Source organism: Stegostoma tigrinum, chromosome 2 (assembly GCF_030684315.1).
Source record: "Stegostoma tigrinum isolate sSteTig4 chromosome 2, sSteTig4.hap1, whole genome shotgun sequence".
NCBI lineage: Eukaryota > Metazoa > Chordata > Chondrichthyes > Orectolobiformes > Stegostomatidae > Stegostoma > Stegostoma tigrinum.
Genome location: NC_081355.1, coordinates 139,120,847 through 139,147,036, shown reverse-complemented (window position 1 = coordinate 139,147,036; position 26,190 = coordinate 139,120,847). Strand labels below are relative to the sequence as shown.

General features: G+C 43.5%; 1 protein-coding gene across 5 annotated transcripts in view; it reads right to left on the bottom strand.

Moving 5' to 3' along the window:
- ptprn2 (protein tyrosine phosphatase receptor type N2) overlaps window positions 1-26,190 on the bottom strand; it is a 949,211-nt gene that overhangs the window by 590,960 nt on the left and 332,061 nt on the right. For all 5 annotated transcript variants that reach the window (XM_048556814.2, XM_059639614.1, XM_048556833.2 and 2 more), the window contains 5 exons: window positions 25,435-25,591; window positions 21,337-21,823; window positions 19,300-19,524; window positions 12,287-12,327; window positions 3,175-3,533 (listed from right to left, as the gene is read on the bottom strand). In XM_048556814.2, the coding sequence (XP_048412771.1) occupies window positions 3,175-3,533; window positions 12,287-12,327; window positions 19,300-19,524; window positions 21,337-21,823; window positions 25,435-25,591 (1,269 nt within the window). The remainder of the gene's footprint in view (window positions 1-3,174; window positions 3,534-12,286; window positions 12,328-19,299; window positions 19,525-21,336; window positions 21,824-25,434; window positions 25,592-26,190) is intronic.

The window sequence follows — 26,190 nt, the reverse complement described above, 5'->3', positions numbered from 1 at the left end:
CCCTCATGGTAGGCTGGTTCAGAAGATTATGTATTATGGAATCCACAGTGAGTTGCTAAGTTGGATATAAAATTGGCTTGGTCATAGAAAACAGAGGGTAATAGTGCAGGGGTGTTTTTCTGACTGGAGGTCTGTGACCAGTGGTGTACAGCAAGGATCAGTGCTGGGACCTCTGTCGTTTGTCATTATATAAATGTTCTGGATGAAAATGTAGGTGATCTGAATGGTCAGTTTGCAGCCAACATGAGAGTTGGTAGAGCTGTGGATTATGAGGAAGGCTGTCACAGGATACAGCAGGATACAGAACAGTTGAAAGATTGGGCGGAGAAATGGTAGATTGAGTTTAATCTGAACAAGTGTGAGGTGGTACATTTTGGGAGGTCAAATGCAAGTGGAAAATATACAGTTAATGGCAGAGCCCTTAGGAGCATTGACATAGAGAGGGATCTTGGGGTCCGTGTCCATAGCTCCTTGATAGTGGCTACATAAGTGGATAAGGTGGTAAAGGAGATGTATGGCATGCTTCGCCTTCATCAGTCAGGGCACTGAGTATAAAAATTGGAATGTATTATTGGAGCTGTATAAGCGTTCAGTTAGGCTACGTTTGAAATACTGTGCACAGTTCTGGTCACCACACTGTAGGAAGCTACAGAGAAATGGTCCAAAAGCGGTTTACCAGGATGTTGCCTGGTTTGCAGTGTATTAGTTATAAGGAGAGGTTGGACTAATGTGAATTGTCTTTGCTAGAGTGTCAGAGGCCAAGAGGCAACCTGACAGAAAATGTATGAGAGACATGGATAGGGTGGATAGTCAGAGCCTTTTTTCCCAGGGTGGAAATGTCAAATACAAGGGGGCATAGGGTTTAGGTGAGATGGGGAAGGTTTAAAGGAGATGTGTGTGGGAAGTTTTTTTGACTCAGGGGGCGGTAGCTGCCAGGGAGAGGGTAGACGCAGATATGTTAGCAAAGTTTGAGGCACTTAGAAACAGACATGAAAAGACAGAGAATGGAGAGATATGGGCCTTGTGCAGGCGGATGGGATTAGTTTAGAATGGCATGATGAATGGCACAGACAAAGTGGGCTGAAGGGGCTGCTCCTGTGCTGTACTGTAGCGTTCTATGTTCTATAACAGCAACATACACATTCCCTTAGGATAACAAATTGCAGCACACTAAAATGTAGTTTACACCTGGTTTCATTAAATGCGCTCAACACAGTGTGGAGCTGGAGAAATAGGCCAGGCAGCATCAGAGGAGCAGGAAAGTTGACATTTCAAGTGGGGACACTTCATCAAAACCCTTCATCCAGACCCAAAACGTCGACTTTTCTGCTCCTCTGATGCTGCCTGACCTGCTGTGTCCCTCCAGCTCCATACAGTGTTGACTCTGACTTCCAGCACATGCAGTACTCGCTATCTCCTCTTCATTAAATGTGTTTACATTTTAATGGTTGAAAATAAAATTTTTCCAGACAATTGTCTCCTTTCAGCATATTCATCATGCTGTCCTCACGGTACTGAATTGGAAACTTATTACACCAAGTCTCAATGTAACTCAGTCATTTGTAGGATCTCAAGCCTGTCCCTATTCAGCCCATTAACAAGTGCTTCGTGCAGCTTAACAGTCAGTTTCTTGGAGGCAATTTGCCAACTCATCCTCACCAGCTTCCCTTCACAAACTGCAGTGTGCCACTGATACGCTGTAACACTGATTAGCCATCAGAGTTCAAGTTCTAAAGTGCACCCCTGCCTGATATCTTATGAGTGATTAAAAAATCCAGCCCTTGGCATCACCCAAACACATCTTTTTGACCTTCCTGAGTTTCTCTTCAACCTTTTGAATACAATACACTGCAAGCCTCAGCATGAACAAGAAATGGTCAGTTAAAAACAAGCCACAGTCTACAAAGTGTGAAAGTTGATGAAATTATAAAATATGGCATAAGCTTGATGTAGATCACAAACACATTTAAACTCGCACAGAGTTAAAATACTTCAAGTAATTTCAGTCATTTATAAATCAGACAACAATGTGATTTCTTGGGTCAAGTATCACAGTCAGTATGATATGGTCTGAGTGGTTCCCTGTATGCTTGCTCGTGGAACATGTATCACATAGACTAGGTTCTTGACCCTTTACATTTTCGTCTTTTTAAAAAAATAGTTGTGCAGTGCTTCTGTCTGGCATTCACAACAAGAGAATCCAAGTGATGTCATTTATGTCTCATTTTCTGCTTTTGTGTCATTCTTGAGAAACGAAAACGGCAGAATTAACTGACAACTATGCACAGCTAAGGCATTAACAATATACAGAATATTTCTTATAATCATAGAGATGTACAACATGGAAACAGACCCTTCAGTCCTCCTCGTCCATGTCCACCAGATATCCTAAATTATTCTAGTCCCATTTGCCAGCATTTGGCCTAGATCTCTCTAAACCTTTCCTATTCAGATACCTATCCAGATGCATGTTGTAACTGTACCAGCCTCCACCGCCTTCCTCTGGCAACTCATTCCCTACATGCACCACCTTCTATGTGAAAAAGGTGCCCCTCAGGTTTCTTTTTAACTCTTTCACCTCGCACTTTAAACCTATGCCCTGTAATTTTGGAATTTCCTTTCCTGGGGAAAACCTCTTGAATATTCACCCTATCCGTGCCCCTCACGATTTTATAAACTTCTATAAGGACACTCCTCAGCCTCCGATGTTCCAGGGAAAGTAGCCCTAGTCTATTTGACCTCTCCCTATAGCTCAAACCCTGGCAACATCCTCGTCAATCTTTTCTGAACCCTTTCAAGTTTCACAACGTCCTTCCTACAGCAGAGAGGCCAGAATTGAATGCAGTATTCCAAACATGGCCTCAGGAGGCATAGAGATGTACAACATGGATCCTTGTAAACCCTTCCTACTAAGATACCTACCCAGATGCCTTTTAAGTGTTGTAACTGTACCAGCCTCCACCCATGTATAGCCAAAGCTATTCCTTATTTTGGTCACCATGGAATAACATCCCTGTACAACTTACCCCTATCAAGACAGAAAGTACAAGCCAAGAAAATCTGAGGCAAATCTAGAGGAACAAAATAACACGCACGTACCAGATAATGTGGCTATCACAACCCACTGATCATCATTTGCATTTTTGTTAAGTGGATGATATTCTCAATACTTACTTTTGCTGGGTCATAATATAGCCGTACATGTTCGCTTCAGATGATGATACATCCAGGCGCTGATCTCCCAACTGAGAGTTCTTCTTCTGTGGCTCCTTGTACATCAGACTTCCATCGACCCTTCGATTTGGCTCTTCTACAGAGCCAAAGATGCCATCTTCTGACTTCATGGTGTTGGTTACTTCTCTGGTGATAGTATTGCTTTTCACATTTTCAATCCCAAAATTTTCTTTACTTGAGGAACCAAACATTTTGACTTGGTTTTTGAGAGGTCTTGTGTACAAGGAGTCAACATTCAAAATGTCAGTAAGGCTTTTCTTGACTTCATCGCTCTCAGCCGCTGTTTTGAAAGTCTGACTCTGTGACAAATATTGATTAATACAAGTCAACACAGAATTTTGAATTCCATTGTCCACCTTCATTCAATTGAATTAACATTCTGTTCGCTTAAAATCCCACTTGACTACACCAGAAGTCAAACATCCTTAAATGTTATCACTCGCTGCAAACTCTAACCACACACTTCGTTATCTACTGAGGGGAGGTCAGAGAGCAGTGTAACGTTAAAGAGACAAAAACAGAAGTTGCTGGAAAGGCACAACAGGTCTGGCAGCATCAGTGAAGAGAAATCAGAATTAACATTTCATGTCTAGTGACTCTTCCTCAGAACTGATGGCAGCTAGTAAAATGTTGGTTTGTATTCAGAAGATAGGGTGGGGCTAGGGGGTAAGGAGTAAACAATGGGTGGGGATAGAGCCCAAACAGTGCGAAAAACAGCTGGACAGACAAAGGAGTAGATAATGATCTGGCCAGGAGGGTGAATATCTATTAATGGAGTCTGGTAGTGCCTAACAATAGGTAGTGTGTAACGGCACACTATGTGATAACAAGATCTCGTGTGTGCAGTGGGTGCGGACTAGGACATTAGAGAATTTGGTCCCTAAAGTTACTGAATTCGATATTGAGTCCAGAAGGCTGCAGGGTCCCCAAGCGGGAAATGAGGTGCTGTTCTTCCAGTTTGTGCTGAGCTTCGTTGGAACACTGCAGTGAGCCTGTGACAGAGACTTTGGCCAGGGAACAGGGTGGTGCATTGAAGTGGCAGGCAACTGGAAGCTCAGGGTCTTTTTTCTGGGCAGGACATAGGTGTTCTGCCACCTAGTCACCCAGTCTAAGCTTCATTTCCCCAATGTAGAGGATAGCAAATTGTGAGCAGGCATGCAGTAGACTAGATTGTGGGAAGTGCAGGTGAAGTGTTGCTTCACCTGGAAGGTACGTTTGGGCCTTTGGATAGTGGGGAGGGAGGAGGTAAATGGGCAGATATGACAGCTTCAGTGGGGAAGGTGCCAAGTGGGTTTGGGAGGTTGTTGGGGGTGAAGGAAGTGTGGACCAGAGTGTCCTGGAGGGAACAGTCCCTGCAAAAGGTGGACAAGGGAGGGGAGGGGAGGGGAGTATGTGTCTGCAAGTGCCAGAAATGCCATCTGATGATCTTCTGGATGTGGATGCTGCTGGGATGGTAGGTAAGGACAAGGGGAACCCTATCGCTGTTGCAGGAGGGAAGAGAGGGGATGAGGGCAGAAGTGTGGGAGATGGATTGGATCCATTTGAGGGCTGTGTCAACAACAGTGCTGGGGACTCCTCAGTTAAGACGGTGGACATTTTAGAGGATCTCTTGTCAAAGTTGGCCTCATTGGAACATTTGTGACGGAGTTGGAAGGACTGGGAGAGTGCAATGGAGCCTTTACGGGAAGCAGGATGTGAGGGTGTATAGTCCAGGTGGCTGTGGGAGTCAGTGGGTTTGTAATGGGTTTTGGTGGCCAGTCTATCCCCAGAAATGGAAACAGAGATGATGAGGAAGGGGAGGGAGGAGTCAGAGATGGATGAGGTGAAAGTGAGGGTGAGACTGAAATTGGAAGCGAAATCGGTGAACTTTTCTAATTCTGGACCAGACTGGGAAGCAGCACCATGGTCATCATCGATATATCGGAGAAAGAGGTGTGGGTGGAGGCAAGAACAGGACTGAAATAAGGCATGTTCTGCGTACCTCACAAAGAGACAGACATAACTGGGGCCCAAATGGGTACCCATGGCTACCCCTTCTGACCTAAAGAAAATGAGAGGAGTTAAAAGAGAAGTTGTTGAGGGTGAGGGCATGCTCGGCCAAGCGGAGGAGGGTGGTGGTGGGTGGGAACGGTTCAGGTCTTTGCTCCTGGAAGAAGTGGACAGTCCTGAGACCATCCTGGTAGGGGATGGATGTGTAAAGGGATTGCAGGTCCATGGTAAAGAAAAAGTGGCTGGAGCCTGCAGATTGGAAATTCCGAAAGTGGTCAGAGGAATTGCAAATGGACAAAGGCAGGGATTGGACCAGGGGAGAAAAGATTCATTCAAGGTGGGAATAAATTAGTTCTATAGGGCAGGAGCAGGCTGAAACAATGGGTCTACCTGGACAGTCCTGTTTGTGAATTTTTGGCAGGAGGTAGAAGCGAGCTGTGTGGGCTTGGGGGCATTGAAGTGGAGATACCAGCTGAAGTCAGTGACCGTACTAGTTACAATGGCCTGATATGCCATGGTGGAGTTATGGTCCGGGGGAGATAGGAGGAGGTATCTGGAACTGGTACTCAGCCCCTGCAATGTAGAGGTCAGTACGCCAGGCTACAACAGCACCACCCTTATCGGCAGGGTTAGAACAAAGTCAGGGTTAGATCTGAGCGCACGGAGTGCAGTCAATTCGTACAAAGATAGTTTGGATTGGGTGAGGGGGGACAGAGAAATTGAGGCAACCAATGTCACATCAGCAGTTCTCAATGAACAGATCGAGAGCAGGTCAAACGCCAGGGTGGATGGAAGGGGGTTCCAGGTGGACGAAGAGTGTTGGAGCTGACTGAAGTGGCCTGTGGGGCGGGGAGAGGACTCTTGTCCAAAGAAATGGGCACAGAGGCAGAGACAGAGAAAGAAGAGTTTGACATCGTGTCATGCCTGAAATTCATCAAAATGGGGACACAAAGGAATAAAACTGAGACCTTTGCTGAGTACAGATTGTTCAGCATCAGAGAACAGAAGGTCTCATCAGAAGATAGCATTAAAGGGGTTTGCTTTATATCCATTCCTTCATGGGTTCAGCAAAGTAGTTTTCGAGCTGCGTACTGTTGCTGAATAACTTCATCTACCAAGTAGAATGCATGATAAAAGCTAACCAGTTCATTAATATGATAGAAAGCTCTTAAATTCTTGATCTCATCTTAATAATGATAAAATTCAGTAATAAAGGGAGCACATGCACACACAATATTCCAGTAGTGGTGAATCCATTATCATCTGAATAATAACCATTTTCTTTAAGTGTGATGGAATCATGCTGTGGCGAGATTCTTGGAAATTGAAAGGGTCAAGATTGGCACATAGAACATAGAACATAGAACATTACAGCGCAGTATAGGCCCTTGGGCCCTTGATGTTGCGCTGACCTGTGAAACCAATCTGAAGCCCATCTAACCTACACTATTCCATTATCATCCATGTGTTTATCCAATGACCATTTAAATGCCCTTAAAGTTGGCCAGTCTACTAATGTTGCAGGCAGGGCATTCCACACCCTTACTATCTCTGAGTAAAGAACCTACCTCTGACATCTGTCCTATATCTATCAGCCCTCATTTAAAACCTATGTCCCCTTGTGCTAGCAATCACCATCCAAGGAAAAAGGCTCTCCGTATCCACACTATCTAACCCTCTGATTATTTTATATGTTTCAATTAAGTCACCTCTCAACATTCTTCACTCTAATGAAAACAGCCTCAAGTTCCTCAGCCTTTCCTCGTAAGACCTTCCCTCCATACCAGGCAACATCCTGGTAAATCTCCTCTGCACTCTTTCCGAAGCTTCCACATCCTTCTTATAAAGCGGTGACCAGAACTGTACACAATATTCCAAGTGCGGCCGCACCAGAGTTTTGTACAGCTGCAGCATAACCTCTTGGTTCCGGAACTCGATCCGTCTATTAATAAATGCTAAAACACTGTATGCCTTCTTAACAACCCTATCAACTTGGTTGGCAACTTTCAGGGATCTATCCACATGGACACCGAGATCTCTCTGCTCATCCACACTACCAAGAATCTTACCATTAGCCCAGTACGCTGTGTTCCTGTTACTCCTTCCAAAGTGCATCACCTCACACTTGTCTGCAGTTAACTCCATTTGCCACGTCTCAGCCCAGCTCTGCAGCTTATCTATGTATCTCTGTAACCTGCAACATACTTCCACACTATCCACAACTCCACCGACTTTAGTGTCATCCACAAATTTACTAACCCATCCTTCTACGCCCTCATCCAGATCATTTATAAAAATGACAAACAGCAGTGGCCCCAAAACAGATCCTTGTGGTACACGACTAGCAACTGGTCTCCAGGATGAACATTTCCCATCAACCACCACCTTCTTTCAGCAAGCCAATTACTGATCCAAACCGCTAAATCACCCTCAATCCCATGCCTCCATATTTTCTGCAATAGCCTACCATGGGGAACTTTATCAAACACTTTACTGAAATCCATATACACCACATCAACTGCTTTACACTCATCTACCTGTTTGGTCACCTTCTCAAAGACCTCAATAAGGTTTTTGAGGCACGACCTCCCCTTCACAAAACCGTGTTGACTCTCCCTAATCAAATTATTCCTTTCTAGATGATTGTAAATCCTATCTCTTATTATCCTCTCCAACACTTTACCCACAACTGAAGTAAGGCTCACTGGTCTATAATTACCAGGATTGTCCCTCCTCCCCTTCTTGAACAAGGGAGCAACATTTGCTATCTTCCAGTCTTCTGGCACTATTCATGTAAACAATGATAACATAAAGGTCAAAGCCAAAGGCTTTGCAATCTCCTCCCTAGCTTCCCAGAGAATCCTAGGATACATCACGTCCAGCCCAGGGGACTAATCTATTTTCGCACCTTCCAGAATTGCTAACACCACCTCCTTGTGAACCTCAATCCTGTCTCATCTAATAGCCTGTATCTTAGTATTCTCCTCGACAACATTGTCTTTTTCCCGTGTGGATACTGACAAAATATATTCATTTAGCGCCTCTCCTATCTCTTCGGACTCCACGCACAACTTCCCACTACTGTCCTTGACTGGCCCTAATCTTACTCTAGTAATTCTTTTGTTCCCGACAAACCGATAGAAAGCTTTAGGGTTTTCCTTGATCCTACCTGCCAAAGACTTCTCATGTCCCCTCCTGGCTCTTTTTAGCTCTCTCTTTAGATCCTTCCTGGCTAACTTGTAATTCTCAAGCACCCTAACTGAGCCGTCATGCCTCATCTTTACATATGCCTCTTTCTTCCTCTCGATAAGAGATTCAACTTCTTTAGTAAACCATGGTTCCCTCGCTCGACCGCGTCCTCCCTGCCTGCAAGGTACATGCTTATCAAGGACGTGCAGTAGCTGTTACTTGAATAAGCTCCACATTTCAATTGTGCCCAGCCCCTGCAGTTTCCTTCTCCATCCTATGCATCCTTAATCTTGCCTAATCGCCTCATAATTACCTTTCCCGCAGCCATAACCCTTGCCCTGCGGTATATACCTATCACTTTCCATCACTAAAGTAAACATAACTGAATTGTGGTCACTATTACCGAAGTGCTCACCTACCTCCAAATCTAACACCTGGCCTGGTTCATTACCCAGTACCAAATCCAATGTGGCCTCGCCTCTTGTCGGCCTATCTGCATACTGTGTCAGGAAGCTCTCTGGCACACATTGGACAAAAACTAACCCATCTAAAGTACTCGAACTATAGCATTTTGAGTCAATAATTGGCAAGTTAAAGTCCCCCATAACAACTACCCTGTTACTTTCGCTCCTATCCAGAATCATCTTTGCCGTCATTTCCTCTACATCTCTGGAACTTTTCGGAGGCCTATAGATGACCTCTCCTTTCCTGTTTCTAACCTCAGCCCATACTACCTCAGTAGACGAGTCCTCATCAAACATCCTTTCTGCCACCGTAATACTATCCTTGACTAATAATGCCACACCATCCCCCATCTTTTTACCACCTTCTCTGTTCTTACTGAAACATCTAAACCCCGGAACCTGCAACAACCATTCCTGTCCCTGCTCTATCCATGTCTCCGAAATGGCCACGACATTGAAGTTCCCGGTCCCAACTCATGCTGCAAGTTCACCCACCTTATTCCGGATGCTCCTGGCATTGAAGTAGACACACTTCAAACCTCCTTCCTGCCTGCTGGTACACTCCTGCGACTTTGAAACCCTATTCATGACGTCACTACTCTCAACCTCCTGTACAATGGAGATACAATTCAGGTTCCCATCCCCCTGCTTTGGGTGGAACAGAAGTCCCCCATCGCCCTCATCCCCTCCAGCCCACAGCTCCATGACCTGGTTTTCAAGGTAGAGGCAGGGGTGTTTCATTGGGCAGGGAGTTGCAAGGCAACGTGTTCTATCACCTTTCTCGACTCTCCCTCCCGATAAAGTCAGGGGTTGGAAAGTCAAGGCCAGTCCTCTCACATGAGGCTAATTGGGGCATTTAATTCCATCGCCTCACCACTGCCGGTGCTTGGTGGAGAGAGTGGGCTTTGCAGGGGAACATCACATAGATCAGCCGCTAGGCAGGTTTTGGTGGCTTGTGAACACGTTTTTGTTGAGGTGGGGGGAAATCAGGCACCTTGTTCATCACAGGGGGGCCACATCGACGATGATGCTTCTGGATTTTGGATGATCAAGTGGCCTGTACTGCTGGTATAATAGAAACCTGTCAGCACTGGAACCATTCCAGTAAATACTTTCACACCCTCTCTAAAGCCCTTGCCATCCTTTCGCATCTTCAGTGACCAGAACGGATCACAATAACCTCCGGTTATAACTACTTACAAAGGTTCAGCAGTACCCCTTTAACTTTATTTTACTCCTTAACTTATTCCATGCAAATTAAGGCAAAAAATATGGGGCTGCCTTAACTGCTCCTTGGTGAGAGAAAAGACACCTTATATCTTGGGATTGAAATCCTTTTAATGAAGTTCTTCTCAACAAGAAATTACTCATCTTTTATATTTCAGATAGTGGTTTACTTGCCACATGCGCTGAGATTTGTTATTTTTATCTCAGAGTACCAAAATGGTGACGGCAACTTTTGTGGCCTTTCTCTGGCATTACTGGGGTTGGTCACGGTACGGACTCTTGAAAGGTGGTGCAGTGGCTAGAAAGGAGTCACCCACAACAAACCCTGTCTGATTCAAGTGAGCGGTGCCTTTAATATTGAAATCAGGCTGAAGTTAATAGGCCCCAAAATCCCTCTGCTGGTTGCAGGTCTAATGCAGTTACAGAGGTAATGGGAATGAGGAGACCCGCAAATGCATAAATTTAGAGCAATGTGGACATGAAACAAGGGTAATGTGAGAAAAAAACCCTTTCTCACATAGCAAGTTGTTAGAGTATGAAATGTACTGCTTGGAAATGTGGTGGAACAGGTTCTATTGAGGCACTCAAGGGAACATTGGATTTTTTGTTTAGACGGTAATGGTGCAGCGATATGGGGAAAAGGCAGGAGACTAGCATGAGATAGTACAACTGGTGCAGACAAAGTGGGCCGAAGGACCTCTATCTGCACTGTAATAAGTCTGTAATTCTGGTGGTGATGAAGCATCCAATAATTCTGCGCACCTATAAATTCGAAGATATGGAGGTTCCAGTGCCAGGCTGGGGTGGGCAAGGTCAGAAATCACATGATACCAGGTTATAGTCCAACAGGTTAATTTGGAAACACAAGCTTTCAGAGTCTTACTCCTTGTTCAGGTGTAAGTGAGAGAGATAGTATCAAACACAGAATTTATAAGTAAAAGATCAAAGAGTCACAACACTGATGAGGATGTATTAAACAAACCTAATTGCTATTAAATCTTTAATCAGTGAATCTATCGGGTGAATTTGTATTTGCAGACATATCCTATTTTGTTCAAAAACTACACAATTTATAGACAGTCGGTCAATGTGGCATTTTACAAATTTCTCCTTTAGAAATAACACCAGTTTGACTCCAAACCAAAACAGAGATTCTAAACAAGGCCTCACACCTAACATGCATTGTCTGACCTAAAATGTCACCGCCTCTTTACACTGATAGTTCTCTCAGGGCAGTGACTTGAAAGAAATTTGGGTATTTTCACATACGTATTAGTCAATTAAAACCTTCTAACTGATTAAAGATTTAACAACATCATGGGTTTGTTTAGCACATACTCATCAATGGTGTGATCCTTTAATCTTTTACTTATAAATTCTGTGTCTGACACTACCTCTCTCACTAACCCCGAAAGAAGGAGTAAGACTCTGAAAGCTGTTTCAGAGATAGTAGGAACTGCAGATGCTGGAGAATCTGAGATAACAAGGTGTAGAGCTGGATGAACACAGCAGGCATGAAGATGCAGCATCAGAGGGGCAGGAAGGCCGACGTTTTGGACCTACACGCTTCTTCAGAAATGTGGTCTATCCTTCTAAAGAAGGGTATAGGCCTGAAACGTCAGTGTTCCTGCTCCTCTGATGCTGCTTCACCTGCTGTGTTCATCCAGCTCTACATCTTCTTACCTCAGACTCTGAAAGCTTGTGTTTTCAAATAAGCCTGTTGGACCGTAACCTGGCGTCGTGAGATTTCTGGCCTTATAAATTTGAAAGGCATTTGGATCATATCTTAAAAAGGAAAAATCTGCATGGTTAGAGGGAGGAGAAAGAGCAAGGGGCTGGGGACTAATTAGCTAACTCTTTCAAAGAAGCTGTGCACACACAGTAGGCTAAATGTTCTCCGTCTTTGCTGTTCCATTTGACTACACGAGGTCAAAGCACATCTGCGCATTTTCTCCGAGGTTATCTCTGGCCAATAATTAAGTAAATATAGGAATAAAGCGCTTCTTTTGTTGATATTTGTGATTAGATGGTCATTCAATGCAATGCATTTAAATCCTTGAGATCATATCATTCATTAATTAATCCTAAGATGTGACCATTTTGGAGTTCCACGTAACTATTGTCAGCAAACACACAGCTGACCCTCTGAAACCGTTTGCGAAATATATAAACAATCTAAATACCTGCTCAGGGAGGCCTTCCTTGAATTCATCGTCGTGTTTGTCTGTCAATACAAAAGAGAATATCGGTCTTAGAATATTTTATTTGTAACAGACAAATCATGAGGCAAGTAAAGGTCTGTCGCAAAGCTTTGTAACTTGTAGCCCTCTCCTCCTCCACCATGCCTCTCACACATCGGCATGGCTAATCCATTATGCCTGGTGTGGTACTGAGATGTACACTTAAGGAACTTATAGGTTTCAATCCTAATCTGCACCAAGATGGCCTTTGCAAGGACTGACCCAGACTGTACCAGTGGTCCCAGTTCAGGGAGCAACAGTCAATGAACTCTGTATTTCAGCATGCTGGAGTATCCAGAGTTGCTGAATTTAATTTATTCAAAGGTGCACCCAGGTGTCCAGGGCCTGTAGAAACTCATGAGTAGAAACTGAGTAGAAACTCATGAAGGGAAATTCCAGTCCAAGCTAACAAGAAATTCACAGGAACATTTTCCATTTGATGGACCATTAAACAAGTCTTCCATAGGGCAGCAAGCACATGATGACACCACTTCTTGGAAGCACAGGGCAGCACACTGGCTCAGTCGTTAGCACTGTTGCCTCACAGGGCCAGGGACCTGGGTTCAATTCCATACTTGGGCGACTGTCTGTGTGGAGTTTGCACATTCTGCCTGTGTTTGTGTGGATTACCTCCGGGTGCTGTGATTTCCTCCCACGTCCAGAGATGTGCAGATTAGGTAGATCATCGATGCTAAATTTCCCATAGAGTTCAGGGATTTGCAGGCTAGGTGGATTAGCCATGGGGAAATGCAGGATTACAGGGAAGGTGGGTGGGTCAGTGTAGGCTCGATGGGCCGAATGGCCTGCTTCCACACTGTAGGGATCCTATGATTCTAAGTGGTGCATTTCCTGAAGGTTTCCCTCCAAGCCATAAACCATCCTGAGTTGGAAAGATATTGTTATCCCTTCAGTGTGGCTTGGCCAGATCCTGGAACTCCCGTCCAAACAGCACTGGGGGTGTCTCGTCAGCCCAAGGGCTACAGTGGCTCACGCAGGCAGTTTACCACCAGAGGGCAATTAAGAATGATCATTAAATGCTGGCCTGGCCAGCAACACTCATTATCCATGAATGAATTAATAACAAACAAAAATTATTTTGAAAAGGGTATTGCAGCACTCCAGGAGCAATCCAAAGTTCAGCTGTTTATTTCTACAGCTTCCAATGTTGAGTGCAGGCCTTATATTAAAAGAAATTCAAAAATAGCAACATAACTTAGCTTCCCAAGCTTTATAACGTTCTATGATGTTCTACAGTGACAATAAGTATTTATGTGTCTTGTAAGATTAATGCTTGCTCTTTTTAATTATACACGGTGCAATAATCTAAAATAAACATCTTGTTCTCATTGATGTCCATCAAAATGCTCCGTATCTTCAGCCTCTTTTAGAATATTCACTTCAGAGGGGATGCAGTGTCTACCACAATGGTGCCTGAACTCCAACGGTTAAATTAGAGGGTGAGGAAAGACTAACTGGAGCTGTATTCCCTGACATTTAATTACAGAATTGTTACCATGCAGAAGCAGGCCATTCAGCCCATCGTGTCTATATCGGCTCTCTGAACATTTTTACTTAGTATCAATCTTTCATCTTCCCCCATAACCCCGCGCATTGCTTCTCCTTATGTAATCATCCAATGCCTAAAATGACCCTGCTCCCACTACATTTCCAGGCAGTGCATTTCATTCCTTCACTACTTGCTTTGAGAAAGTATTGTTCTTATATCACCCTGGCTTCCTTGCATAGATCTTAAAATATGCCCCCTGGTTCTTGATCTGTTCACAAGTGGGAACAACTTCTCCCTATCCACTCTGTCCAGAGCCCTCGTAGTTTTGAAAACTTCTATCAAATCTCCCTTAAAGAAAAACCAATGCAACCTTTCCAATCTTCCCCTGTAACTGAGGTGTTTTGTCTGTGAAACCATTCTCATAAACCTCTCCTATACTCTCTCCAATGCCTTCACATCCTCCCTGCAGTATTCCTCAGCAGTTATGTCACGATTGGATACAGGTTTTTGAGACAATAAGGAACAGGGAATAGGGAAAATACAGGCAAATCTATTTGCCCTGGTTGGAGAGTAGGGTTGGAGGCGTATTAAATACTTGAGTCAGACCTTTCAGGAGTGAAGTGAGGAAAGCTTAGTGGAGGTTTGGAAATCTCTCGCTGATTGATGCTTGGTTAATTGACAAAAGGGCCTGTTTCTGTGCTGTAGGACTCTATGACTCTATTATTGTTGACTTGAAATCTGAGATTAATAGGTTTTTGTTCATTAAAGGGATATAATAATGCAAAGATGGGTTTAGGGAGCTCGGTCATAATTTAACCATGATCCATTGAATGGCAGAGCAGACTTGACAGACTAAATGGCTTATTCCATTATGCCATCTTTGGATAAATACTGTAACTATTCACAGGAATACAAAAGGCATATAGTTCGGACAGATTCTAAGTAGTTCCTTTCATATTGTAATCTCCAGCATCTGAAGCTACAAAAACAAACCTCCATTATATTGTGACAAAAGCAAAATACTGTTCTATGGATGCTGGAAATCTGAAACAAAAATTAGAAAGTTCTGTAAATACTCAGCATGCAGAACAACATCTGTGGAAGGAACACAGAATTACATGCCTGAACTTTTGCAGAGCTATGGAGAGAACACAACTTATCTAAAATGGTGGGTGGGCCCCAGATATAGATCTCCCTATTCCCAAGTCCAGCAGAAACAGGAGAGGTAGGATGCATCTCCCACATAAAGGAAACTGGAACTCACATGGCCAAAAGAACTCCGTGCTGAGTTTGACAACATTTTCATTGCAGCAAGGGCTCAGTCTGTGATTTGCAAACCTCATGAAGGATGGACAAGATGTGTAGAACTGTCAAGCTGTCAAGTCATCTAAATGACTCGCCCTTTAACAACTGAAAGAAAGATTTCCTGTTTCTGTAAGAGTTGAAAAGAAATCTCTTATAGCAGATTCAATAGCTGTTTCTTTACAGATCATCTGTACTCTAGAATTCAGTGGGAAGCTAGGGAAGAAATTGCTGGGCCCCTTGCTGAGATATTTGTATCACCGTTAGCCACAGGCTAGGTGCCAGAAGGTTGGAGGTTGGCTAATGTGGCACTATTATTTTAACAAGGTGGTAAGGAAAAGCCAGGGAAATATAGACCGGTGAGCCTGACGTCAGTGGTGGGCAATTGTTGGTGGGGATTCTGAGAAACAGGATTTCCATGCATTTGGAAAGGCAAGGACTGATTGGGGTTAGTCAACATGGTTTTATGCATGGGAAGTTGTATCTCACTAACTTGATAAAGGTTTTTGAAGAAGTGACGAAGAGGAGTGATGAAGGTGAGCGGTGGGCATTGTCTATATAGATGTCAGTAAGGTGTTGGACAACGTTTCGCATGGTAGACTGGTTAACAAGGTTAGATCACACAGAATCCCAGAAGAGCCAGCCATTTGGATACAAAATTGATTTGAAGGTGGGAGGCAGAGGGTGGTGGTGGAGGGTTGCTTTTTGGACTGGAGCCCTGTGACCAGCGATGTGCCACAGGGTCTGGTGCTAGGTCCACTGCTTTCTACCATCTATATAAAGGATTTGGATGTGAACATAGAAGGTATGATTAATAAATTTGCAGACGACATCAAAATTGGTGGTGTAGTAGACAGTGAAGGAGGTTACCTCAGAATACAATGGACTCTGATCAGATGGGCTAATGGGCTGAGGAGTGGCTGATGGAGCTCAACCTAGATAAATGTGAGGTGCTACATTTATCACAGAACTTATACACTAAATGGTAAGGTCCTGTGAAGTGTTGCTGAACAAAGGGACCTTGGAGTGCACATTCATAGTTCCTTGAAAGTGGACTTGCAAGTAAACAGGGTGGTGAAGAAGGCATTTGGTATGCTTGCCTTCATTGGTCAGCGCACTGAGCATAGAAGTTGGGGGGTCTTTTGTGGCCATACAGGACATCGGTTCAGTTACTTTTGGAATATTGCATTTAATTCTGGTCTCCTTGCTATAGGAAGGATGTTGTTAAACTTGAAAGGGTTCAGAATAGATTTACAAGTATATTGCTGGGATTGGAGGGTTTGAGCTATAGGGAGAGGCTGAATAGCCTGGGGATATTTTCTCGAGAGCATCAGAGGCTGAGGGGTGACCTTATAGAGGTTTATAAAATCATGAGGTACATGGATAAGGTGAATATCCAAAGGGCTTTTCCCAAGGATGAGGGAGTCCTAAACTAGAGGGCATAGGTTTAAGGTGAGAAGGAAACAATTTAAAAGGGGCAGCTTTTTCATGCTGAGGGTGGTGTGTGTATGGAATGAGTTGCCAGAGGAAGGGTGGAGGCTGGTACAGTTACAACATTGAGAATGCATCCGGATGAGTATATGAATAGGAAGGGTTTAGGTGGATATGGGCCAAATGCTGGCAAATGGGACTAGATTTATTTAGGTCCTCTCGTTGGCATGGACGAGTTGGGCCGAAGAATCTGTTTCCGTATTGGACGTCTCAATGGCTCTATATCCCTAACTGCTACCATTACAATAGCTAAGTGTCAAGGTACAACAGATTCAACTCCATCCTGCACCCCCAGAATGAAGATTCACCATTCAGGACAAGGTCATTCAGGACAATTTTTCCTGAGACAGCTGCAGCGAGCTGGGAATGCTGCTTGGCCTGCTGTGTTCATCCAGCTCCACACTTTGTTAGCCGGGAAATGTTCTGGCTCAGCCCGACTGCCTTAGGGCTAAAAATCAAGGCCAATTTATCAGGTAGTGGCTTTTCATAAGGGTAAATTACTGAGCTGTCTATTACAAATGTATGAACGTTAATAAGCATTCAAATGAAAGTTACGTCGTTCACCTCAAAAAAGGATTGCTTTAATCAAATATGGTCCAAAACTTTGTGTTTAATCAAGTGTATTAGTTCAATAGCACTCCTGAAGATTATTGCTTACAATCTTTTCTCTTCTGGCCCATTTGAAGGCCTGGAGTGCAGCACGGTGAGTTAATGTCTTCACTCCAATTGATCTGTATATGCATCACATTGTCGGTACTATCATCTCTTATTGCCTCACAGAGCAGGGAAACAAACTCTTCAGTCCAGCCAGTCCATGCTGAACATAATCCCAAACTAAACTAGTCCCATCTTCCTGCTCCTGGCCCATATCCCTCCAATCATTCCCTATTCACACATTTATCTAAGCATCTTTTGAATGCTGTAACTGTGCCTACATCCATCACTTCCTCAGGAAGTTCATTCCACACACGAACCACAATCTATGTGAAAAAACCTGACCGCATGTCTTTTTTAAATCTCTCTCTCCTCTCACCTTCAAAATATGCTCCCGAGTTTTTAATTCCCCCATCCTGGGGAAAAGACACTGACCGTTAACTCTATCTATACGCCTCATGATTTATAAACCCATATAAGGTCACCTCTCAACCTCCTACTGTCCAGTGAAACAAGCCCTGGCCTATCCAGCCTTTCTTTATAAATCACACCTTCCAATCCTGGTAAACCCCTGCTGAACCAGTTTAATTCTTACGCGAGGCAAAAGTGTGAAAGATATCTCTTCCAAACAACCAAGAGTTCAAAACTCAAACAGAACAAACTGGCAATAATAAAGTAACAGCACTGCTCGCCTGCATTTCTGACCACTCTGGGGCTCTGAAGTCACACAAAATCCTGTGATTGTGATAAAGAATAACCGCAAATGTCAATTCTCTAAAGCCCAGTGAGTTCAGTTTGATGAAAGACAGAGGGTTGATAGCAGTCTGTGGATGTATAACGCCTGCTGCTTAAATGGCAATCCTATATTAAAGTTACTGCTGTTTAACAGCCCAATGGAACAGGACTGGCTCTTCCTTTAGGAATTTCTTCAATCAAGTTACAGCACATCATTGAACTGCATTTCACATTCGTTCTCATCAACTTCTGCACATTACAATGGGCTAGCCACCAAAAACCAGGTAAAAGCATGATTGTGCCTAAAGTGAGGACAAAATGAAACATTTACTCAACTCTGTTTTTCACCATTTTCCCAAGGAGAGCCTGACTCCATTAGTTCACTGACCCAGTTCAGTGCACATTCTCACTCAAAGCTAAGGCTTCCATAATAGTGTCATTAATATTGTTCTGATTTAACATCCCACATCATCTCAGCAGCTGATACCAAACATTCCAGATCCAGAAGTGATCAGTCTGACTGCATTGTGCATTGTGCAAAGGTCACCTTGACTGTATCTGAAGCTAACTCTTACACAGGGAAGCTTAAAGGATAGGCAGTCAGTTTCTGTAGCTTCCCACAGCTGTATATTTACCTCTGTACCTCTCCTAGTATTCTCTATCTCGCTTTCATCATTTAACATGCTTCTCCACACCTTCCCGCTTTTTCACCTATCCTATTATCTCCTACTGTGGTTTGATGTCAAAATGTGATCATGCTCCTTGTAAGTAGCCTGGAATGTTTGCTGCATTACAGGCACTCTATCAATGCAAGTCATTGTTGTTTTTGATCAATTCACTTACACAATACTGGTGCACTGACAATGAGTACATCACCTAGTCCTGATGATGAAATATATTCCCAGCCCAATTTGTTTTTGTGTAGAATTTTGCAGTGAAGTCCTCAAAATGGGGACTGGTGGTCTATCAGAGCCACTTATCAACATGCTTAGTAATGCCAGACTGCTGTTGCAAATGTACAACGCTGTTTGATGTCTACTCCAGAGTCAGACTGTCAGGTCCAAAACAAATTCTGGTCTTGTACAGTGTCAGTGTTTGAGAGTCTGACCTGTACCATCTTTAGAGGGAAAGCTAGCAGGAAATAATAAATAAGCACTTTTATTAGCTTTTGGAAAAAAACCTTTCCAGCATCTCTGCACAGAATTAGCAACAACACAGTATTATTTTGTCCACAAAAGTAAAGAGCTCCAAAGTGACTCCTTCTTACCCAGATCGAGCTCAGTTCTCTTCATCGCTTTCTCTTCTTCCTTCTGTCGAAGCTCTTGCTCAGTCTCGAAGCTGTTCCTGCTGCCATCATGGGTAGACTCATCATCTACAACTTGCAAAGCACTAGCGATGGCATCGGACAATTCATCCAGCTGTTTGGAAGTCAGACTGTCGAGATTTACATGCTGTGTCCCAAGCTGCTGCACCACAGAATGAACAAAATTTTCTGACAGGAAACAGAATGCAGATTAGGACCATTTTGAACATGAATTCAAAAAATGAAGAATATATAGATGCCCCGTTCAGTGTGCTTCTGGGTGGGTGAACATCATCAATCCAGTCTAGCCCACATGCAAGTCCAGACCCACAGGAAAACGGTTGGTGCTTAAATGCACCCTGAAATTGTATTAAACCACCATGGAACAAGAATCACTGTCGATGCAATAAGACCTTAATAAATGGGAAGAGTGCAGGCCATTTGGCCCCTTGAACCTAGTCCGCTGTTCAATGGGATCATGGCTGATCCATGTACTCCATGCAAACAGAGCAGGTCAAGAAGACAGCTCATCGCCACTTTCTCAATTAAAGTTGGACAATAAATACTGGTCTAGCCTGCGATACTCACTATGAGAACAAACTTAAAAATTTATAGCAGAGTGAGGTGGCTGATTGAGCCAGAAAGTAGCATTACACTTACTGGAAACACTCCTGAAGACTTTGAAAATTAGATAAATAATGAGGAGTTGCAGAACTACTGAATCATCGCCATATGTTCTTGAGTGACATCAATGGACTCTTTGACACTGGAACAAGTTTTCAATACCAGAATTATGAAAATGCTTCAATCAATGTAAAGTGTGTGATTTGGGTCATAACCAGTGGGAATGTGACTTGGTAACAACGTATTTGATTTCTCACCTCTCCATCTGCCTGTTATTGAGCAATTTAAGTAGTCAATTAAGTTCCTGTCTCCATAGAGATTTTGCCCAAGGGCCCACTGGTATGTGTGAAGACCTGGGTTTGGATGAGCGTGAAGACCTGGGGGTGGAAGAGTGTCAAGACCCAGAGGTGGATGGGTGTGAAGTGTTGGAGGTGGATGGGTGTGAAGACTTGAAGGTGGATGGGTGGTAAGACTCAGAGATAGATGGATCAATCCACAGCCCATTGGGAGAATACCCAGCAGCAATGGCCACGCTCACAGCAATGAACCACAATGTTCTTCTCCCCCATGCCCATCTGGGCCTACCTGCTTGGCTCTGGCATTTCTTACCCAGAAAGAGCTCTCTTTTTGAAACAGCCACTTCATTGAGGTAGCCTTTCCCTGGCTGTGCAGCCTGAGAAATGACCACTGCTAGCTGTGGCAGTATGAAGCCCTCTCACTGGCCTGTCATTGTTTTGGTGGGGGGGGGTGATGTCTGCAGCACAGTCCTTATTTGGACAGTGATCCTGGTCCCTGCCTCTTACTTGGCTGTGGCCAGGAACACGTTGCCCAGAATCCAATGACATCCAGCCCATAAATCCAAGTCATTCACAGATTTCCCAACGGGCATCACCACTATACAATAACAACACAGCTGAGTGCAATAGCTGTACATGGAAAGGAACATAATTTGCCCTCGCATGCTCTTTAAATAGTTCCTAAAGATCATTCAGTCGGTTTAATGCTCTGCTATTTACCTGGCAACACTTTTTATGTAATGCAGAAGTAGAATGCAAAACCACAACAGATTTTAAAAGGAAGGTAATTACAGGTTCAGAGGCAAAATGGGATTGTTCTTTCAGTCAGGACCCGGATGTGTGTGAAGTGCAGATTGACCCCCTATTGTGCTGTAAAATTCCATGATTCCATGGAAATGCTTCAATCAATGTACAGTGTGTGAATTTGGTTATAGCAAAATGTGTGTGAAATGCAAACTGACCTCCTACTCTGCTGTAAACGTCCATAGTTCCATGGGAAATAGTTTACCAATAGCCCTTATAATCCACCAACTTTTATTTGGCACAATTCAAATGTTTTTATCTTAATTTGTATTCATACCGTCCATGTTGCTTAGCAGATTGTTTCCATCGATTTTCCCTGCGCTGGATTTATGCAGCACTTTCTCCTCTTTCACCTCTGGCAATCTGTCATCAACTTTCGGACGATGCACTTCGATCCTCAGATAACCCCTCTGGCTGTCCTTATTGGGTCCTTCCTGCTGCTTGCTCCTCCATGAGCCCAGTGCTTCCTTAAACCTGACGTCTGGATCATTCCCTGTCATGGCCGCCTGCACTGCCAGTTTCTGGGTCAAATAACTCTCCAGGAGCTCTATCAGTTGCTTTTTGTCGATGGGCTCACTGACAGGGGCATGCCCTTGTGCCTCAAGCTTGTTTCTCTCTTGCTTGAGAAGTCTCAAGGGCCCAGGTTGAGCTTGTTTGTTGTCGGGAAATTGACGGTGAAATGCGAGGAAATGACTTGGTGGAGATTTCTCTCGGTTACTTTGCAGGAAGTCGTCCAAGAAGGGTCTTGACTGAGCGGTCTCACTCTGTCACCAAGACACAAGACAGCAACATGGTTTGCAAAATCATCAGGATGTGGTGCTGGCTTTCAAAACGAAACATCATTATCAACAAGCTAATTTAGGTGAATAAAATCCCGGTCATTAGTTCTTACTAGCTTTCTGTTTAAGGGTGGAGGGAAGCCTACAATCAGGGTGCTTGGTTCAAAACATTCTGTCCAAAGTTCATGGCTAAATTTTCCATATCTGCACTTCTAAACCTGCCAGCTTTTCCTCCATTCACGATAATGAGTGGAAAGCAATGGTTTGTGAGAGAAAAAAGTGACAAGCTACATTCATTATCTGTGATGTTTGTCTTTTTAACTTTGTTTCTTGTTTATTTAACCTGTGGTTCTTCATTTTCTCTATTCGGTAACTAAGGATTGCACTTAGGTGCCTTTGTACCTAAACTGGTGCTGGAAATGGTGATTTACAAACCTTTCACTGCAGTCATTTCAGAACATGTGACAATAAAAGCTAAAGCGTAATTCAATTCAATTTACTTTACAGTTATATTTCTTCCACCTGCCATCTACAGATTGATCTATCATTTTTTATTCAATTCTCCATCATGTGAAATCTCTGGAAAAATGATGGCACAGTTTATGATCTGTACCAACAGATTACAGTCCAATAGGTGTGTTCTTTAGAGCTGGTTATATTCTTAACCTTCAATATTATAGGACACAAGTCTTCCTCCAATTTTAGACTTTTTCAGCATTGCTTGAATGAATGTCTGGCCAGTATATAGTGATGCAGCACCGAGAACTACCCATTCAAGTTCAGTTAAAATAATAACTTGGGTCAGCCTTTTCCCTCAGAAATCTCAAGGATTTGGTCTGTATGTAAACTCAGTGCAGCACTGAGGGAAAGATAGTAACCTTTGATGGAGACGTTGAACACGGAGCTGAACCAATACAATACTTTAAGATGCTGTGGGCTTACTTAAAGAAAAACCTGGAGTCATGGACAACATTACTCCTTCAAACAACACCAGAAGCAATTAATGGATCAGAGATAGTAGGAACTGCAGATGCTGGAGAAGCTGAGATAACAAGGTGCAGAGCTGGATGAACACAGCAGGCCAAGCAGCATCAGAGGAGCAGGAAGGCTGACGTTTCGGGCCTAGTTTTCTGAAGAAGGGCCTAGGCCCAAAACGTCAGCTTTCCTGCTCCTCTGATGCTGCTTGACCTGCTGTGTTCATCCAGCTCCAAACCTTGTTGTCTCAATGAATCATGTGACTTGCATTCGCTGTTCTGACACTGTTGCATTCCTAAACAGCTGTTGTGCCTACCTACAAAACAACAGCATTTGCAATACAAACCTTTTCATTGTAACTGAAGCCCTGTTGGGCATTTCAAAGAGATAACAGTGTTAAATATACATTGAAGTTCCTTCTCATAGCATTACGTTGGTGAAGGATTAGCAAATGTCCATATGAATAAAAAGGTTCAAATGAAAATTGCAGTGGATCAGGAAATCTGGCACAGAGACACAAAACAAAAACAGGCAATACTTGAGTGGTGTTAAAATTGGTACCGGAGAAATGAAAGGGACCTACAAGATTTGTCGAAATAATGTTTAGCATCCAATCAATGCAGAGTGGTGATCAGCAAAACTAAAACAGCAGTCAGAAATACTCAGAGCTTTAGAGGACAACGCTCAAAGTGGGAAGAAGCATCTCAGATGTGTCAATCAAAGCTAAATATGGGAAGACAGACTGCTAGTAGTTTGAAGACAAGGACAGAGCTAGTGCAACTAATTAGAGACAAAAAAGTCTGCGGATGGTGGAATCCAAGGTAGACAAACAGGAAGCTGGAAGAACACAGCAGACCAGGTAGGACCTGGAAGAAAGGAGCAATCAACGTTTCGGATATTACCCTTCTTCAGGACCTGAATCACGCCCCTCGAACCTGTTCTGCAATTCAATGAGATCATGGCTGAACTGTGGCCGAATTCCAAATATCTGCTTTTGGCCTATATCCTCAATACCTCTGCTTGAGATATCTCTGGTTGAGATAAGAATATCCTGAGCACTGAGACTTATTGTGAAGGTGCAAGATTGGTTGGAATGGATACCATCCTGAGATAATGTAGCTCTGTCCATGAACCGATCACGTAGCCACATAATACCTAATTCTTAACATGACTGGATCTGTATGTAATCAAACCATATTGGTGAATGGTTTATAACCAGCCAACGCTGATGTAAAAGTATAAGAAGTGTACGTTTTCCTTTTCTGAGTGGAGAGATGCACAGTTGACCCAGCAACCTACTCCCCACCAGTGCAAAATTAAACCATTGAATGTTTGTAATGGACCTGGATGCTGAGTGATTTGCCCTCCTCGCTGACACACAGTATTATTTAAATAATGAGATATTGGGAAGTGTGGATGTACAGTTCTTGTACACCAGTCATAGTAAGTAGCCAAGCAGGTGCCGCAAACTATTAGGAAGGCAAATGGTGTGTTTGCCTTTATTTCAAGAGGAGTTGAGGGCTTATAAGTTAGAATGTCTCATTGCAGTCATACAAGTCCTTGGTGAGACCATATGTGCTGCTTTGCTGTCCCTGGCTAAGAAAGAACATATTTGTCACGAAGGGAGTGCAGTGGGGCCTCACTGGGCTGACATTGGGGATTGTCATATGATGACAGCTTGGGTTTACTTGGGTCTTTCACTGGAGTTTAGAAAGGCGACAGGGGGCCTGGCGGAAATGCATAAAATTTCAACACAGCTGGACAGACTAGGCGCAGAATGTTTTCCCTGGGGAACTCTAGAACCAGTAGTCAGAGTCTCACAGAAGAGGGTAGAAATTCTCAACTCTCAGAAGGCTGTGGAAACCAAGTCACAGAATATATTCAAGTAGGAGATGCATTTTTTTTTAGATTTTAAAGGTATAAAGGGGTTGAGGAGATAGAAAGAAAATAGCATTGATAATACTCAATGGTGCAGCAAGTTTGATGGGTCAAATGGCCAAATCCTGCTCTATGATTCTGTGTAATTAGTGGGGTGGTGGTGGTAAACCTGAATCCTGTTTTATTATACCAGAATGATGTTCTGGGAGAGAAAGCCAATAAATGCACCCCTCCATTGCTGGGACTGATCCTACTGCATGCCTGCCTTTCGCCATCACAGTAGATATATCCTTGAGGTGGTGGGACGTCCATCAGTGGGGACTTCCTGAAAACAGCCAATGTGGGAAATAAACTCAACGTCACAGTAAGATACCACCCTGGGAAATCACCGAATTCGATGGGGGAAAGGCCCCAGAAAATCAGAGGGCCTTGAAATCAATTTACTCGGGTATCGCGAGTTGGTAGACAATAGGAGAAAGAACATGGTTGTGTAGGGCATGAGTGTGCAGCATTGAGGGAGAAACTTGGGCCCCACAGTAAGTCGCTGCCAATCCTTTATTATCCTATGTCTGCTTCCCAAGGGGGTTATAGGATGCACAAGCTACTGTACTCTTGTCATCAATAAAGAACTATTGCTGCCATATATTGCAAAGCATTTTATGGCTTCATGTGACAGTTAACTGTCCAAGCCAGCTATATATTTCTGACCACTTTTAAAGAGAGAGATGAAAATCAATACCAACCTTGTCAGTTCTGCTGTTATGAGATGACATGGGATTAGCTGGCTGTGAGAAAGCTCTGAGGAGCTGAAGGTATTGATGGAGAGAATTGAATCCTTGCAGGTCACCATGGTCTGGCCCATCAAAATCTTCCTCACTTGCAACCTTTTCTTGTGTAGCCCTAACAATGAAAAAGAAAGGGATTCAGATGAGTTAAATTTGAATCTAGAAACCTAATCAAAATGGTTCAGCATTAACTGACTCAGCACATCACTTCACTGAATAAAATATGAACAGGTTCTTTATTGTTCAACAGGGAATGGTTCAAGCTGGTGACACTGCAAAGGCATGGTCTTGGTCCCCAGCAAAGGTATTCTACTTACGTTGCTCAACCCTCTTTCAGTCAATGGTCCTCCTTCACAGCCAACCATCCTGTTGGCCTCAGCCCATGGCATTCACTGTGACAGCCACGTACTGGAAAGTATAATATTGTCAAGATCCCACTGCACAAATCAGATCCCAGAGCACAAGCCATTTCTGAAAAAGGGTCTAGGTCCGAAACGTCAGCTTTCCTGCTCCTCTGCGGCTGCCTGGCCTGCTGTGTTCATCCAGCTCCACACCGTGTTATCCACAGGCCATTCATTTCTTTTCATTCTGTTTACCATGGAGGTCAATCACTGCACATACTCACAATAGACTGCCAATGCATTTTTAGTAAAATAACATAAAAGCTTACCTTAAAAAAAGATGACCACACTATATAAAAACTATTTGAAATGA